This window comes from Calonectris borealis, chromosome 37 (genome assembly GCF_964195595.1).
Source record: "Calonectris borealis chromosome 37, bCalBor7.hap1.2, whole genome shotgun sequence".
In the NCBI taxonomy this organism is placed as follows: domain Eukaryota; kingdom Metazoa; phylum Chordata; class Aves; order Procellariiformes; family Procellariidae; genus Calonectris; species Calonectris borealis.
The window spans coordinates 227,713-240,891 of record NC_134348.1 but is presented as its reverse complement, the minus strand read 5'-3'; the positions used below and the strand labels follow the sequence as shown (position 1 = coordinate 240,891).

The 13,179-nt window shown below is 65.7% G+C and overlaps 1 protein-coding gene across 3 annotated transcripts; it reads right to left on the bottom strand.

Annotated features, from left to right (window-relative positions):
* Positions 1–788: 788 nt before the first annotated feature.
* KAT5 (lysine acetyltransferase 5) lies at positions 789–13,148 on the bottom strand. 3 transcript variants are annotated; one of them, XM_075135214.1, is made up of 8 exons: positions 13,063–13,148; positions 12,876–12,942; positions 12,078–12,146; positions 10,219–10,355; positions 6,670–6,879; positions 4,408–4,488; positions 2,939–3,013; positions 789–1,606 (listed from the first exon to the last, which is right to left on the bottom strand). In XM_075135214.1, exons 1-8 carry the CDS (start codon positions 13,072–13,074, stop codon positions 827–829), a joined length of 1,431 nt encoding a protein of 476 aa, XP_074991315.1. In that variant the 5' UTR covers positions 13,075–13,148; the 3' UTR covers positions 789–826. The 3 variants fall into 3 exon arrangements, with proteins under 3 accessions (XP_074991315.1, XP_074991316.1, XP_074991318.1); XM_075135215.1 differs by lacking the exon at positions 4,408–4,488; XM_075135217.1 differs by lacking the exon at positions 6,670–6,879 and having other exon boundaries at positions 13,063–13,147.
* Between the last annotated feature and the right edge of the window lie 31 nt (positions 13,149–13,179).

Sequence of the window (13,179 nt, the reverse complement as noted above, 5' to 3'; positions counted from 1 at the left end):
TCTCCTGGGAGGGGCGAATCGGGGGGGGGGTTGGTAATGGGCGTCCTGGGGGGGGGGAGCAGCCTGGGAATGGGGAAACTGAGGCAGGGGAGGGGAAATGGGGGAACAAAAGGGGGGGAACCCAACCTTAAACTGGGGAAACTGAGGCAGGGGAGGGGAAATGGGACAAGAAAAGGAGAAAACCAGCCTGGAAATGGGGAAACTGAGGCAGGGGAGGGGAGAAGCAGCCTGGGAATGGGGAAACTGAGGCAGGGGAGGGGGGAAGGAGACTCTGGCGGAGGGAAACTGAGGCAGGGGAGGGGAAATGAGACAAGAAAAGGGGGGACACCAGCCTGGAAATGGGGAAACTGAGGCAGGGGAGGGGAATTGGGACAAGAAAAGGAGGAAACCAGCCTGGAAATGGGGAAACTGAGGCAGGGGAGGGGAGAAACAGCCTGGGAATGGGGAAACTGAGGCAGGGGAGGGAGAAACAGCCTGGAAATGGGGAAATTGAGGCAGGGGAGGGGAGAAACAGCCTGGAAATGGGGAAACTGAGGCAGGGGAGGGGAGAAGGAGACTCTGACGGAGGGAAACTGAGGCAGGGGAGGGGAAATGAGACAAGAAAAGGGGGAAACCAGCCTGGAAATGGGGAAACTGAGGCAGGGGAGGGGAAATGAGACAAGAAAAGGGGGGAAACCAGCCTGGAAATGGGGAAACTGAGGCAGGAGAGAGGAGAAGCAGCCTGGAAATGGGGAAACTGAGGCAGGGGAAGGGGAGAAACAGCCTGGAAATGGGGAAACTGAGGCAGGGGAAGACAAATGGGGGAAGAAAAGGGGGGAACCCAACCTTAAATTGGGGAAACTGAGGCAGGGGAGGGGAAATGGGACAAGAAAAGGGGGAAACCAGCCTGGAAATGGGGAAACTGAGGCAGGGGAGGGGAGAAGCAGCCTGGAAATGGGGAAACTGAGGCAGGGGAGGGGAGAAACAGCCTGGAAATGGGGAAACTGAGGCAGGGGAAGGGAAACAAGGGAAGAAAAGGGGGGGAACCCAACCTTAAACTGGGGAAACTGAGGCAGGGGAGGGGAAATGGGACAAGAAAAGGAGGAAACCAGCCTGGAAATGGGGAAACTGAGGCAGGAGAGGGGAGAAGCAGCCTGGAAATGGGGAAACTGAGGCAGGGGAGGGGAGAAGCAGCCTGGAAATGGGGAAACTGAGGCAGGGGAGGGGGGAAGGAGACTCTGACGGAGGGAAACTGAGGCAGGGGAGGGGAAACGGGACAAGAAAAGGGGGGAATCCAGCCTGGAAATGGGGAAACTGAGGCAGGGGGAGGGGAAACCCCTGGAAAAAAAGGGTGGTGGGGGGGGGGCGAGCACCCTACCAGGTGCCGCTGGAGGCAGCGGAGGCTGTGGCCGTACTTGAGGCAGAACTCGCAGAGGTAGAGGACGGGCAGGGCCGTCAGCTCCTGGGGGTACGGGGAGAAGTACCAGGGTTTGAGGCGGTGGCGCCCCAACTCGATGCACTCGATGTTTTTCATCCGGGTGACGATGTCGTCGTGGCTGCGGTCGGAAACCAGGCTGCCCGTCATCCGCGGGGCCGAGGGGGCTCCGTCCGAGGAGTCCTGGGAGTCCTGGGGGGGAGCGGGGGGGGGTTACCCCCGTTCGAGACACCCCACCCCCCCCCATGGTGGATTCGGCCCTGCCCTGCCTCAGTTTCCCCATTTCCAGACTGGTTTCCTCCTTTTCCTGTCCCATTTCCCCTCCCCTGCCTCAGTGTCCCCAGTTTAAGGTTGGGTTCCCCCCCTTTTCTTCCCCTGTTTCCCCTCCCCTGCCTCAGTTTCCCTCCGGCAGAGGCTCCTTTCCCCCCTCCCCTGCCTCAGTTTCCCCATTTCCAAGCTGGTTTCCCCCTTTTCTTCTCCCGTTTTCCCTCCCCTGCCTCAGTTTCCCTCCGGCACAGTCTCCTTCCCCCCTCCCCTGCCTCAGTTTCCCCATTCCCAGGCTGTTTCTCCCCTTCCCTGCCTCAGTTTCCCCATTCCCAGGCTGTTTCTCCCGTTCCCTGCCTCAGTTTCCCCATTTCCAGACTGGTTTCCCCCTTTTTTTTGTCCCGTTTCCCCTCCTCTGCCTCAGTTTCCCCAGTTTAAGGTTGGGTTCCCCCCCTTTTCTTCCCCTGTTTCCCTTCCCCTGCCTCAGTTTCCCCATTTCCAGGCCATTTCTCCCCTCCCCTGCCTCAGTTTCCCCATTTCCAGGCCATTTCTCCCCTCCCCTGCCTCAGTTTCCCTCCGGCACAGTCTCCTTCCCCCCTCCCCTGCCTCAGTTTCCCCATTCCCAGGCCGTTTTCTCCCCTCCCCTGCCTCAGTTTCCCCATTCCCAGGCCATTTCTCCCCTCCCCTGCCTCAGTTTCCCTCCGGCACAGTCTCCTTCCCCCCTCCCCTGCCTCAGTTTCCCCATTCCCAGGCTGTTTCTCCCCTCCCCTGCCTCAGTTTCCCCATTTCCAGGCTGTTTCTCCCCTCCCCTGCCTCAGTTTCCCCATTTCCAGGCTGTTTCTCCCCTCCCCTGCCTCAGTTTCCCCATTTCCAGGCTGTTTCTCCCCTCCCCTGCCTCAGTTTCCCCATTTCCAGGCTGGTTTCCCCCTTTTCCTGTCCCATTTCCCCTCCCCTGCCTCAGTTTCCCCAGTTTAAGGTTGGGTTCCCCCCTTTTCTTCCCATTTCCCCTCCCCTGCCTCAGTTTCCCCATTTAGGCTGTTTTCCTCTCTTTTTTGCCCCATTCCCCCCGTGCCTCAGTTTCCCCTTTCAAGCCTCTCCCCCCTTCCCTTCCCCCATTCCCCCCGTGCCTCAGTTTCCCCACCTCAAACCTCTTTCTCCCCTCCCCCCCTGCCCGCAGCCCACCAGCCCCGTCCCCCCCCGTCCCCCCCCGTCCCCCCGGGGCCCCCCCCGTCCCCCGGGGTCCCCCCGGGGCCCCCCCACCTCGTCCGTCCCCAAACAGGCCGATTTCCTCTTACGCCCCGGCTGGGCGGCCACTGCCCGGCGAGCGGAGCCGTTCTGCAATTTTGGGGGGGGGGGTGTCAGCAACACCCCCCCCCCCAGGAGCTGGGGACCCCCCCAGGAGTTGGGGCTCCCCCCCAGGATCCCATGATCCTCCCCCGAGGGCTTGGGGACCCCCCCAATGGTCATAGGACCCCCCCAAAGGGGCCAGAGAACCCACCTAGGGCATAGGGACACCCCCCCCCCCAGGGTTTGGGGACCCCCCCCAAGGATTGGGGACCCCCCCAGGGTTTGGGGACCCCTCCAAAGGATTGGAACCCCCCCAGGGTTTGGGGACCCCCCCAACAGACTGGGGACCCCCCCCCAGGGTTTGGGGACCCACCCCAGAGTTTGGGGACCCCCCCTAACAGACTGGGGCCCCCCCCCAGGGTTTGGGGACCCCCCCTAACAGACTGGGGACCCCCCCAGGGTTTGGGGACCCACCCCAGAGTTTGGGGACCCCCCCTAACAGACTGGGGACCCCCCCAGGGTTTGGGGACCCACCCCAGAGTTTGGGGACCCCCCCTAACAGACTGGGGACCCCCCCCAGGGTTTGGGGACCCACCCCAGAGTTTGGGGACCCCCCCTAACAGACTGGGGACCCCCCCCAGGGTTTGGGGACCCCCCAACAGACTGGATACCCCCCCCGGGGTTGTGGACCCCCCCTGGGGTTTTGGGAACCCCCCCAAGGGATTTGGGGACCCCCCTGGGATTTGGGGACCCCCCCAGGGCTTAGGGACCCCCCAAAAGGCTGGAGACCCCCCCAAGGAATCAAGGACCCCCCCCAGATTTGGGGACCCCCCCCAAAAGACCAGGGACCCCCCCCGGGCTTGGGGACCCCCCCCAAAAGACCAGGAACCCTCCCAGTGAGGGAGGGGGGCGCTACCGGGGGGTTACTGGGAGGACTGGGGGGGTTACTGGGAAGAGTTGGGGGGGGGGCTCCTGAGCGGCATTTGCGTTATTGAGTCGTTACTGGTCGGTTACTGGTGTTACTGGTGTTACTGAACAGTTATTGCATTTACTATGACGCTACTGGTGTTACTGGGAAATACTGGGAAGTTACTGGTGTTACTGGGAAGTCACCAGCTGCTACCGGTATGAATGAGAAGTTACCACGCAACCACTGCTCTTGCTGGTTAGTCAGTTACTGGTCGCATACTGGTGTTACTGGGCAGTTACTGCTTTTATTAAGAATATACTGGTACTACTAGGAACTACTGGGAATTACTGGTGTTACTGGAAAGTTGCTACCTGATACTGGTGGGAAGCCAAAGTTTCTGACCCGCTACTGCTGCTACTTGGCAGTTACTGGTGTTACTGGGGGGGTGATCGCTGGTGTTACTGGGCGCTTACTGGTGTTACTGGGCGCTCACTGGTGTTACTGGGCGGCTACTGGGAAGCACTGGTCTCACCTGGGGGAAGACGGAGGCCTGCGAGGTCTCGGTGGCGGCGGGGACGGGGGTGGCGGGTGACACCACCTCCACCTTGCGCTTCTGCGGGGACACCCGTCAGTCCCTCCCAGTCCCTCCCAGTTCCTCCCAGTCCCTCCCAGTAAGGCCCAGCCCTGCTACTGGGAGGCAGCTGGGAGCAGCAAGAGGGTCTCTTGCCCCTCCCCAGTGCTCCCAGCATTGCCCCAGTAGCCCCTAGCAGTCCCCAGCAGCCCCCCAGTGCTCCCAGTATCCCCCCAGCAGCCCCCCAGTGCTCCCAGTATCACCCCAATAGCCCCTAGCAGTCCCCAGTGGCTCCCCCAGTGCTCCCAGTATCACCCCAGCAGCCCCCCAGTGCTCCCAGTATTGCCCCAGTAGCCCCTAGCAGTCCCCAGTGCACCCCCCAGTGCTCCCAGTATCCCCCCAGTGCTCCCAGTATCACCCCAGCAGCCCCCCAGTGCTCCCAGTATCACCCCAGTAGCCCCTAGAGGTCCCCAGTATCACCCCAGCAGCCCCCCAGTGCTCCCAGTATTGCCCCACTAGCCCCTAGCAGTCCCCAGTGGCCCCGCCAGTGCTCCCAGTAGCCCCCAGAGGTCCCCAGTATCTCCCCAGTGCTCCCAGTATCACCCCAGCAGCCCCCCAGTGCTCCCAGTATGGCCCCAGCACAGCCCTGCCCCGGGAGGGGGAGGCTCAGGGGACGCCCCGCCACGGGGATGGGGACACCCGGCCGTGGGGACAGTGATGGGGACACCGGGGTGCTGGGGGGGGGGGACACCGTGGGGCTGGGGGCACTGGGCTGGGGGGGACCATGGGGACAGGGACGGTGGCGGGGACCCACTGGGGACAGGGACCTGGGGGGACAGGGATGGTGATGGGGACCCGTTGGGGACAAAACCAGGCACCCACTGGGGACAGGGACCCACTGGGGACAGGGACGGGGACAGGGACCCGTTGGGGACAAAACCAGGCACCCACTGGGGACAGGGACCCACAGGGGACAGGGACGGAGACAGGGACCTGTTGGGGACAAAACCAGGCACCCACTGGGGATGGTGACAGGGACCCGTTGGGGACAGGGACCCCCTGGGGACAGGGACCTACGGGGACCTGTTGAGGACGGGGACGGGGACCCCACTGGTGACAGGGACAGTGACAGGGACCCCACTGGTGACAGGGACCCCCTGGGGACAGGGACCCCCTGGGGACAGGGACCCACAGGGGACAGGGACGGTGACGGGGACCCACTGGGGACAAAACCAGGCACCCACTGGGGACAGGGACCTACGGGGACCTCTTGAGGACGGGGACGAGGACCCCACTGGTGACAGGGACAGTGACAGGGACCCCACTGGTGACAGGGACCCCCTGGGGACAGGGACCCACAGGGGACAGGGACGGTGACGGGGACCCGTTGGGGACAAAACCAGGCACCCCCTGGGGACAGGGACCTACGGGGGACAGGGACCCCCTGGGGACAGGGACCCACAGGGGACAAGGACGGTGATGGGGACCCGTTGGGGACAAAACCAGGGACCCACTGGGGACAGGGACCTACGGGGACCTGTTGAGGACCGGGACGGGGACCCCACTGGTGACAGGGACAGTGACAGGGACCCCACTGGTGACAGGGACCCCCTGGTGACAGGAACCCCCTGGGGACAGGGACCCACAGGGGACAGGGACGGTGACGGGGACCCCACTGGTGACAGGGACCCACAGGGGACAGGGACGGTGACGGGGACCCACTGGGGACAAAACCAGGCACCCACTGGGGACAGGGACCTACGGGGACCTGTTGAGGACGGGGACGAGGACCCCACTGGTGACAGGGACAGTGACAGGGACCCCACTGGTGACAGGGACCCCCTGGGGACAGGAACCCCCTGGGGACAGGGACCCACAGGGGACAGGGACGGTGATGGGGACCCGTTGGGGACAAAACCAGGCACCCACTGGGGACAGGGACCTACGGGGACCTCTTGAGGACGGGGACGAGGACCCCACTGGTGACAGGGACAGTGACAGGGACCCCACTGGTGACAGGAACCCCCTGGGGACAGGGACCCACAGGGGACAAGGACGGTGACGGGGACCCGTTGGGGACAAAACCAGGCACCCACTGGGGACAGGGACCTACGGGGACCTGTTGAGGACCGGGACGGGGACCCCACTGGTGACAGGGACAGTGACAGGGACCCCACTGGTGACAGGGACCCCCTGGGGACAGTGGGGGACCCCGGGGGTTACCGTGGGGCGCTGGCCGGCGGGCGGGGGGGCCGGGGGGGGCTCGGCCTCGCTCTCCTTGGGCAGGTGAAAGCGCAGGGTGATCTGAACCGGCACCGGCCCCGGTGGCCCCGGTGGCCCTGGTGGCCCTGGTGGCCCCGGTGGCACCGGTGGCCCCGGCAAACTCTTCCCGCTGGCGGGAGCCGCCGGCAACGCCAGGTCCAGGCTCTTCCTCTGCGCCGGGAGGAAGAGGAGGCATTTAGGGGGACACGGGGACGTGGGGACACGGGGACACGGGGACACGGGGACGTGGGGACGAAGCCACCCCTTGGTTTTGGGGACAAAAGCGAAAGGCGGTGGCCGCCCCCGAGCCGGGTCTCCCCGCCACCCCCGCCCTCGCCGTTTGTCCCCAAGGGATTCCTGGTGTCCCCTCCCCGGGTGACAGGGATGTCCCCAAGGTCCCATAAGGGGGGTCAGGGATGTCCCCAAGGTCCCATAGGGGGTTCAGGGATGTCCCCAAGGTCTCCTAGCGGGGTTGGGGACATCCCCAAGGCCCCATAATGGTTTGGGGACGTCCCCAAGGTCCCATAAGGGGGTTCAGGGATGTCCCCAAGGTCTCCTAGCGGGGTTGGGGACATCCCCAAGGTCCCATAAGGGTCTGGAGATGTCCCCAAGGTCCCATAAGGGGGGTCAGGGATGTCCCCAAGGTCTCCTAGCGGGGTTGGGGACATCCCCAAGGTCCCATAAGGGTCTGGAGATGTCCCCAAGGTCCCATAAGGGGGGTCAGGGATGTCCCCAAGATCGCATAAGGGTTTGGAGATGTCCCCAAGGTCCCATAAGAAGGTTGGGGACGTCCCCAAGGCCCCATAAGGGTTTGGGGACGTCCCCAAGGTCCCATAAGGGGGGTCAGGGATGTCCCCAAGATCGCATAAGGGTTTGGAGATGTCCCCAAGGTCCCATAAGAAGGTTGGGGACGTCCCCAAGGTCCCATAAGGGTTTGGGGACGTCCCCAAGGTCCCATAAGGGGGGTCAGGGATGTCCCCAAGATCGCATAAGGGTTTGGAGATGTCCCCAAGGTCCCATAAGAAGGTTGGGGACGTCCCCAAGGCCCCATAAGGGTTTGGGGACGTCCCCATGGTCCCATAAGGGGGTTCAGGGACGTCCCCAAGGTCCCATAGGGGCTTCAGGGATGTCCCCAAGAACCCACAGTGGCGTTGGGAATGTCCCCAAGGTCCCCAAGGTCCCATAGCAGGATTGGGGACGTCCCCAAGGTCCCATAGGGAGTTCGGGGACGTCCCCAAGGTCCCATAAGGGGGGTTGGGGATGTCCCCAAGGTCCCATAGGGAGTTCAGGGACGTCCCCAAGGTCCCATAAGGGGGGTTGGGGATGTCCCCAAGGTCCCATAAGGGTTTGGAGATGTCCCCAAGGTCCCATAGGGAGTTCAGGGACGTCCCCAAGGTCCCATAAGGGTTTGGAGATGTCCCCAGGGTCCCATAAGAAGCTTGGGGACGTCGCCAAGGTCCCATAAGGGGGTTCAGGGAAGTCCCCAAGAACCCACAGTGGCGTTGGGGACGTCCCCAAGGTCCCATAAGGGGTTTTGAGGATGTCCCCAAGGTCCCATAGGGGGTTCAGGGATGTCCCCAAGGTCCCACAGTGGGGTTGGGGACGTCCCCAAGGTCCCATATGGGGTTTTGAGGATGTCCCCAAGGTCCCATAGGGGGTTCAGGGATGTCCCCAAGCTCTCATAGTGGGGTTGGGGACGTCCCCAAGGTCCCATAAAGGGGGGTTGGGGATGTCCCCAAGGTCCCATAAGGGTTTGGAGATGTCCCCAAGGTCCCATAAGGGAGTTTGGACGTCCCCAAAGTCCCATAAGGGGGTTGGGGACGTCCCCGAGGTCCCACAGCGGGGTTGGGGATGTCCCCAAGGTCACATAGTGGGGTTCAGGGATGTCCCCAGGGTCCCACAGCGGGGTTGGGGACGTCCCCAAGGTCCCATAAGGGTTTGGAGATGTCCCCAAGGTCCCATAAGGGGGTTTGGAGATGTCCCCAGGGTCCCACAGGGGGTTCAGGGACGTCCCCAAGGTCCCATAAGGGTTTGGAGATGTCCCCAAGGTCCCATAAGGGGGTTTGGAGATGTCCCCAAGGTCCCATAAGGGGGGTCAGGGATGTCCCCAAGATCCCATAAGGGTTTGGAGATGTCCCCAAGGTCCCATAAGGGGGTTTGGAGATGTCCCCAGGGTCCCACAGGGGGTTCAGGGATGTCCCCAAGGTCCCATAAAGGGGGGATTGGGAATGTCCCCAAGGTCCCATAAGGGTTTGGGGATGTCCCCAAGGTCCCATAAGGGGGTTGGGGATGTCCCCAAGGTCCCATAGCGGGGTTGGGGATGTCCCCAAGGGTTTGGGGTGGCCCCTGGCGAGGGAGGGGGGGTCTGGGGATGTCCCTTGGGTCTGGGTGTCACCACCACCCCCCTCCCAGGGGTGTCCCCAGGCTTGGGGGTGACACGGGGGTGGCCCCTGACACTGGGTGTCCCCAACAGTTCCCGGTGTCCCCACCGGACCCGGGGATGTCCCCCCATGGGGGCTGGGTGTCCCCCCTCACCCCCCCCTCCCGAGGGGTTTTGGGGACGTCCCTCGGCTCCGGGTCTGTCCCCAACGGCTCCGGGTGTCCCCTCCTGGCTCCAGGGTTGTCCCCTGGCCAACGCGTCCCCACGGGGCTGTCCCCTGTCCCTGGTGTGTCCCCAGGGCTGTCCCCTGTCCCCTGCTGTCCCCTGTCCCCTGCTGTCCCCTGCTGTCCCCTGTCCCCGATGTGTCCCCCAGGGCTGTCCCCTGTCCCCAAGCTGGCCCCTGTCCCTGGTGTGTCCCCAGGGCTGTCCCCTGTCCCCAGGGCTGTCCCCTGTCCCCTGCTGTCCCCTGTCCTCTGCTGTCCCCTGCTGTCCCCTGTCCCTGGTGTGTCCCCAGGGCTGTCCCCTGTGCTCTGCTGTCCCCTGTCCCCTGCTGTCCCCTGTCCCTGGTGTGTCCCCAGGGCTGTCCCCTGTCCCGTGCTGTCCCCTGTCCCCTGCTGTCCCCTGCTGTCCCCTGTCCCCGATGTGTCCCCCAGGGCTGTCCCCCGTCCCCAAGTTGTTCCCTGTCCCTGGTGTGTCCCCAGGGCTGTCCCCTGTCCCCACGGGGCTGTCCCCTGTCCCCTGCTGTCCCCTGCTGTCCCCTGTCCCTGGTGTGTCCCCAGGGCTGTCCCCTGTCCCCACACTGTCCCTGGTGTCCCCCCAGCTCTGTCCCCTGTCCCCATAGCCCCCCCCCCAGCTGTCCCCTGTCCCCACGCTGTCCCTGGTGTCCCCCCAGCTCTGGCCCCTGTCCCCATACCCCCCCCCCAGCTGTCCCCTGTCCCCACGCTGTCCCTGGTGTCCCCCCAGCTCCGTCCCCTCTCCCTGCCACATCCCTCAGGGCCACCCCCTGTCCCCACATGCCCCCCCCCCCAGGACCCATCCCCCACACCAACGTCCCCACGCTGTCCCCGGTGTCCCCAAGCTGTCCCCGGTGTCCCCAAGCTGTCCCCTGTGTCCCCAAGCTGTCCCCTCACCGGGTCGCGCTCGGGGGAGCCCGGCCGGGAGCCGGGGAGCCCGTTCTTGGTGGGGGTCTTGGCCTCCTTCCGCGGCACCTGCACCCGCTTCAGGTCCAGCCGGTCGTGGGTCACCCATTCGTCCAGGCGCTTGTTGACTGGGGACACGGGGGGGACACGCACGGGGTGACGATGGCACCCCCGTGTCCCCTCTCTGTCCCCCCATGTCCCCTCTGTGTCCCCCCATAGCCCCCCCAGCATCCCCCCATAGCCCCTCTATGTCCCCCTGTAGCCCCTCCGTGTCCCCACCCCACCCTTGGGGACATCAGGGGACACTGGGGGGGACACATGGGGTGACAAGGGGGGTGCTGGCACCCCTAGGACCCCCCGTGTCCCCTCTGTGTCCCCCCATGTTCCCCCATGTCCCCTCTGTGTCCCCCCATGTCCCCTCTGTGTCCCCCCATAGCCCCCCCAGCATCCGCCCATAGCCCCTCTGTGTCCCCCTGTAGCCCCTCCGTGTCCCCACCCCACCCTTGGGGACATCAGGGGACACGGGGGGGGACACATGGGGTGACAAGGGGGGTGCTGGCACCCCTAGGACCCCCCATGTCCCCTCTGCATCCCCTCACAGCCCCTCCGTGTCCCCACCCCACCCTTGGGGACATCAGGGGACATGGGGGGGGACACATGGGGTGACAAGGGGAGTGCTGGCACCCCTAGGACCCCCCATGTCCCCTCTGTGTGTCCCCCATAGCCCCTCTGTGTCCCCACCCCACCCTTGGGGACATCAGGGGACACGGGGGGGGACACATGGGGTGACAAGGGGGGTGCTGGCACCCCTAGGACCCCCCATGTCCCCTCTGCATCCCCTCACAGCCCCTCTGTGTCCCCACCTCACCCTTGGGGACATCAGGGGACACTGGGGGGGACACATGGGGTGACAGGGGGGTGCTGGCACCCCTAGGACCCCCCGTGTCCCCTCTGTGTCCCCCCATGTTCCCCCATGTCCCCTCTGTGTCCCCCTATGTCCCCTCTGTGTCCCCCCATAGCCCCCCCAGCATCCCCCCATAGCCCCTCTGTGTCCCCCTGTAGCCCCTCCGTGTCCCCACCCCACCCTTGGGGACATCAGGGGACATGGGGGGGGACACATGGGGTGACAAGGGGAGTGCTGGCACCCCTAGGACCCCCCATGTCCCCTCTGCATCCCCCCATAGCCCCTCTGTGTCCCCACCCCACCCTTGGGGACGCCAGGGGACACTGGGGGGGACACATGGGATGACAGGGGGGTGCTGGCACCCCTAGGACCCCCCATGTCCCCTCTGTGTCCCCCCACAGCCCCTCTGTGTCCCCCTGTAGCCCCTCCATGTCCCCACCCCGTTCTTGGGGACACCAGGGGACACTGGGGGGGACACATGGGGTGACAGGGGGGTGCTGGCACCCCCATGTCCTCTCTGTGTCCCCCCATAACCCCTCTGGGACCCTACCCTGCCCTTGGGGACACTAAGAGGGGAACACAGGGTGACGAAGGGGGTGCTGGCACCCTCAGGCCCCCCCATAACCCCTCTGTGTCCCCACCTCGCCCTTGGGGACACTGGAGGGGAACAAACGGGGTGACAGCGGGGTGCTGCCCCCCCCCCCCCCCAGCATCCCCCCATAACCTCTCGGTGTCCCCACCCCACCCTTGGGGACACCAAGGGACACCGTGGGGGTGGTGGCCCCCCCCATCCCTGTGTCCCCCCATCCCTGTGTCCCCCCCCATCCTTGTGTCCCCCCTGTCCCCGTGTCCCCCCGTGTCCCCCCCTGTCCCCGTGTCCCCCCGTGTCCTCGTGTCCCCCCCGTCCCCGTGTCCCCCCGTGTCCCCCCGTGTCCCCCCCACTCACAATCGATGTAGTGGACGTAGAAGAGCTTCCGCCCACTGATGTCCTTCACACTCAGGATCTCGGCCAGCGCTGGGGTGGGGGGGTCGGGGTGTCACCACCCCCCTTTTGGGGTCAGCCCCTCCCAACCCCCCTTGAAAAACCTTGGGGACCCCCCAACACCCAACCCCCCCGCCCCCAGCCTGGGATGTGCCCCCAAACCCCACCCCCCGCCCCCCAAAATGCCCCCACACCCCCCCCGTGTCCCACATAGTCCCCCCCGTGTCCCCAAACACCCCCGGGGACACCCCCCCCCACCCAAAATACCCCTTTGGGACCCCCCAGATACCCTGCCCGCAGGCCCCGCCCCTCCCATACAGGCCCCGCCCCTCCTCCCCAGGCCCCTCCCTTCCCCAAACCCCGCCCCCCTGCCTCCAGCCCCGCCCCTCCTCGCCAGGTCCCTCCTCCCTTCCATTCCCCTCCAGGCTCCTCCCTCTCCTCCACCCAGGCCCCGCCCATGCACGCAGGCCCCGCCTCCCTCTTCCAGTCCCTCCACCCTGGCCACGCCCCGCCCCGCAGGCCACGCCCCCGCCCTTACAGACCCCTTCCCTTACATCCGGGCCCCGCCCCGTAGGCCCCGCCCCGCAGGCCACGCCCCTTTCCTTCGCACCCCTCCGGCCGAGCCCCGCCCCTGCGCGCAGGCCACGCCCCCTCTCTCTCAGCTCCCCCCCTTTTCCCTCCCCTTCAGCCCCCGCCCCGCAAGCCCCGCCCCTTCCCTCACCAAGCTCCTCCCCCTCTAAGCCCCGCCCCCGCCCCGCTCACGCCACTCATCCTCGTTGTCCTGGTTACGGCGCAGGACGGGCAGGCGGCAGCCCTCGGACACCTCCCCCTGCCAAAGGGGGGGGCGGAGCGTCAGCCCGGGGGGGGGACTCGGGGGGGTCCGGGGGGTCCCCACAACCCCGGGGGGGGGTTCCCCGTTATCCCCTCCCCGCCCCCCCCCCCCACTCACCACCTCCGCCATCCTCCCGGCCTCCGCTTCCGGGCTGCCGAACCTACTTCCGGGATACGCCCCACCCCTTCCGGCTCCTGTACGGGGGCCACGCCCCTCCGCTCAGTCTTAGAAGAA

Excerpts from the sequence above, each read along its gene's own strand:
- KAT5 (XM_075135214.1), bottom strand. Across the intron at positions 10,356-12,077 it reads CTACGTCCACTACATCGATT|TCAACAAGCGCCTGGACGAA; the intron begins GTGAGTGGGGGG and ends CCGTGTCCCCAG. Across the intron at positions 1,607-2,938 it reads CCTGTTTGGGGACGGACGAG|GACTCCCAGGACTCCTCGGA; the intron begins GTGGGGGGGCCC and ends GCTCCCCCCCAG.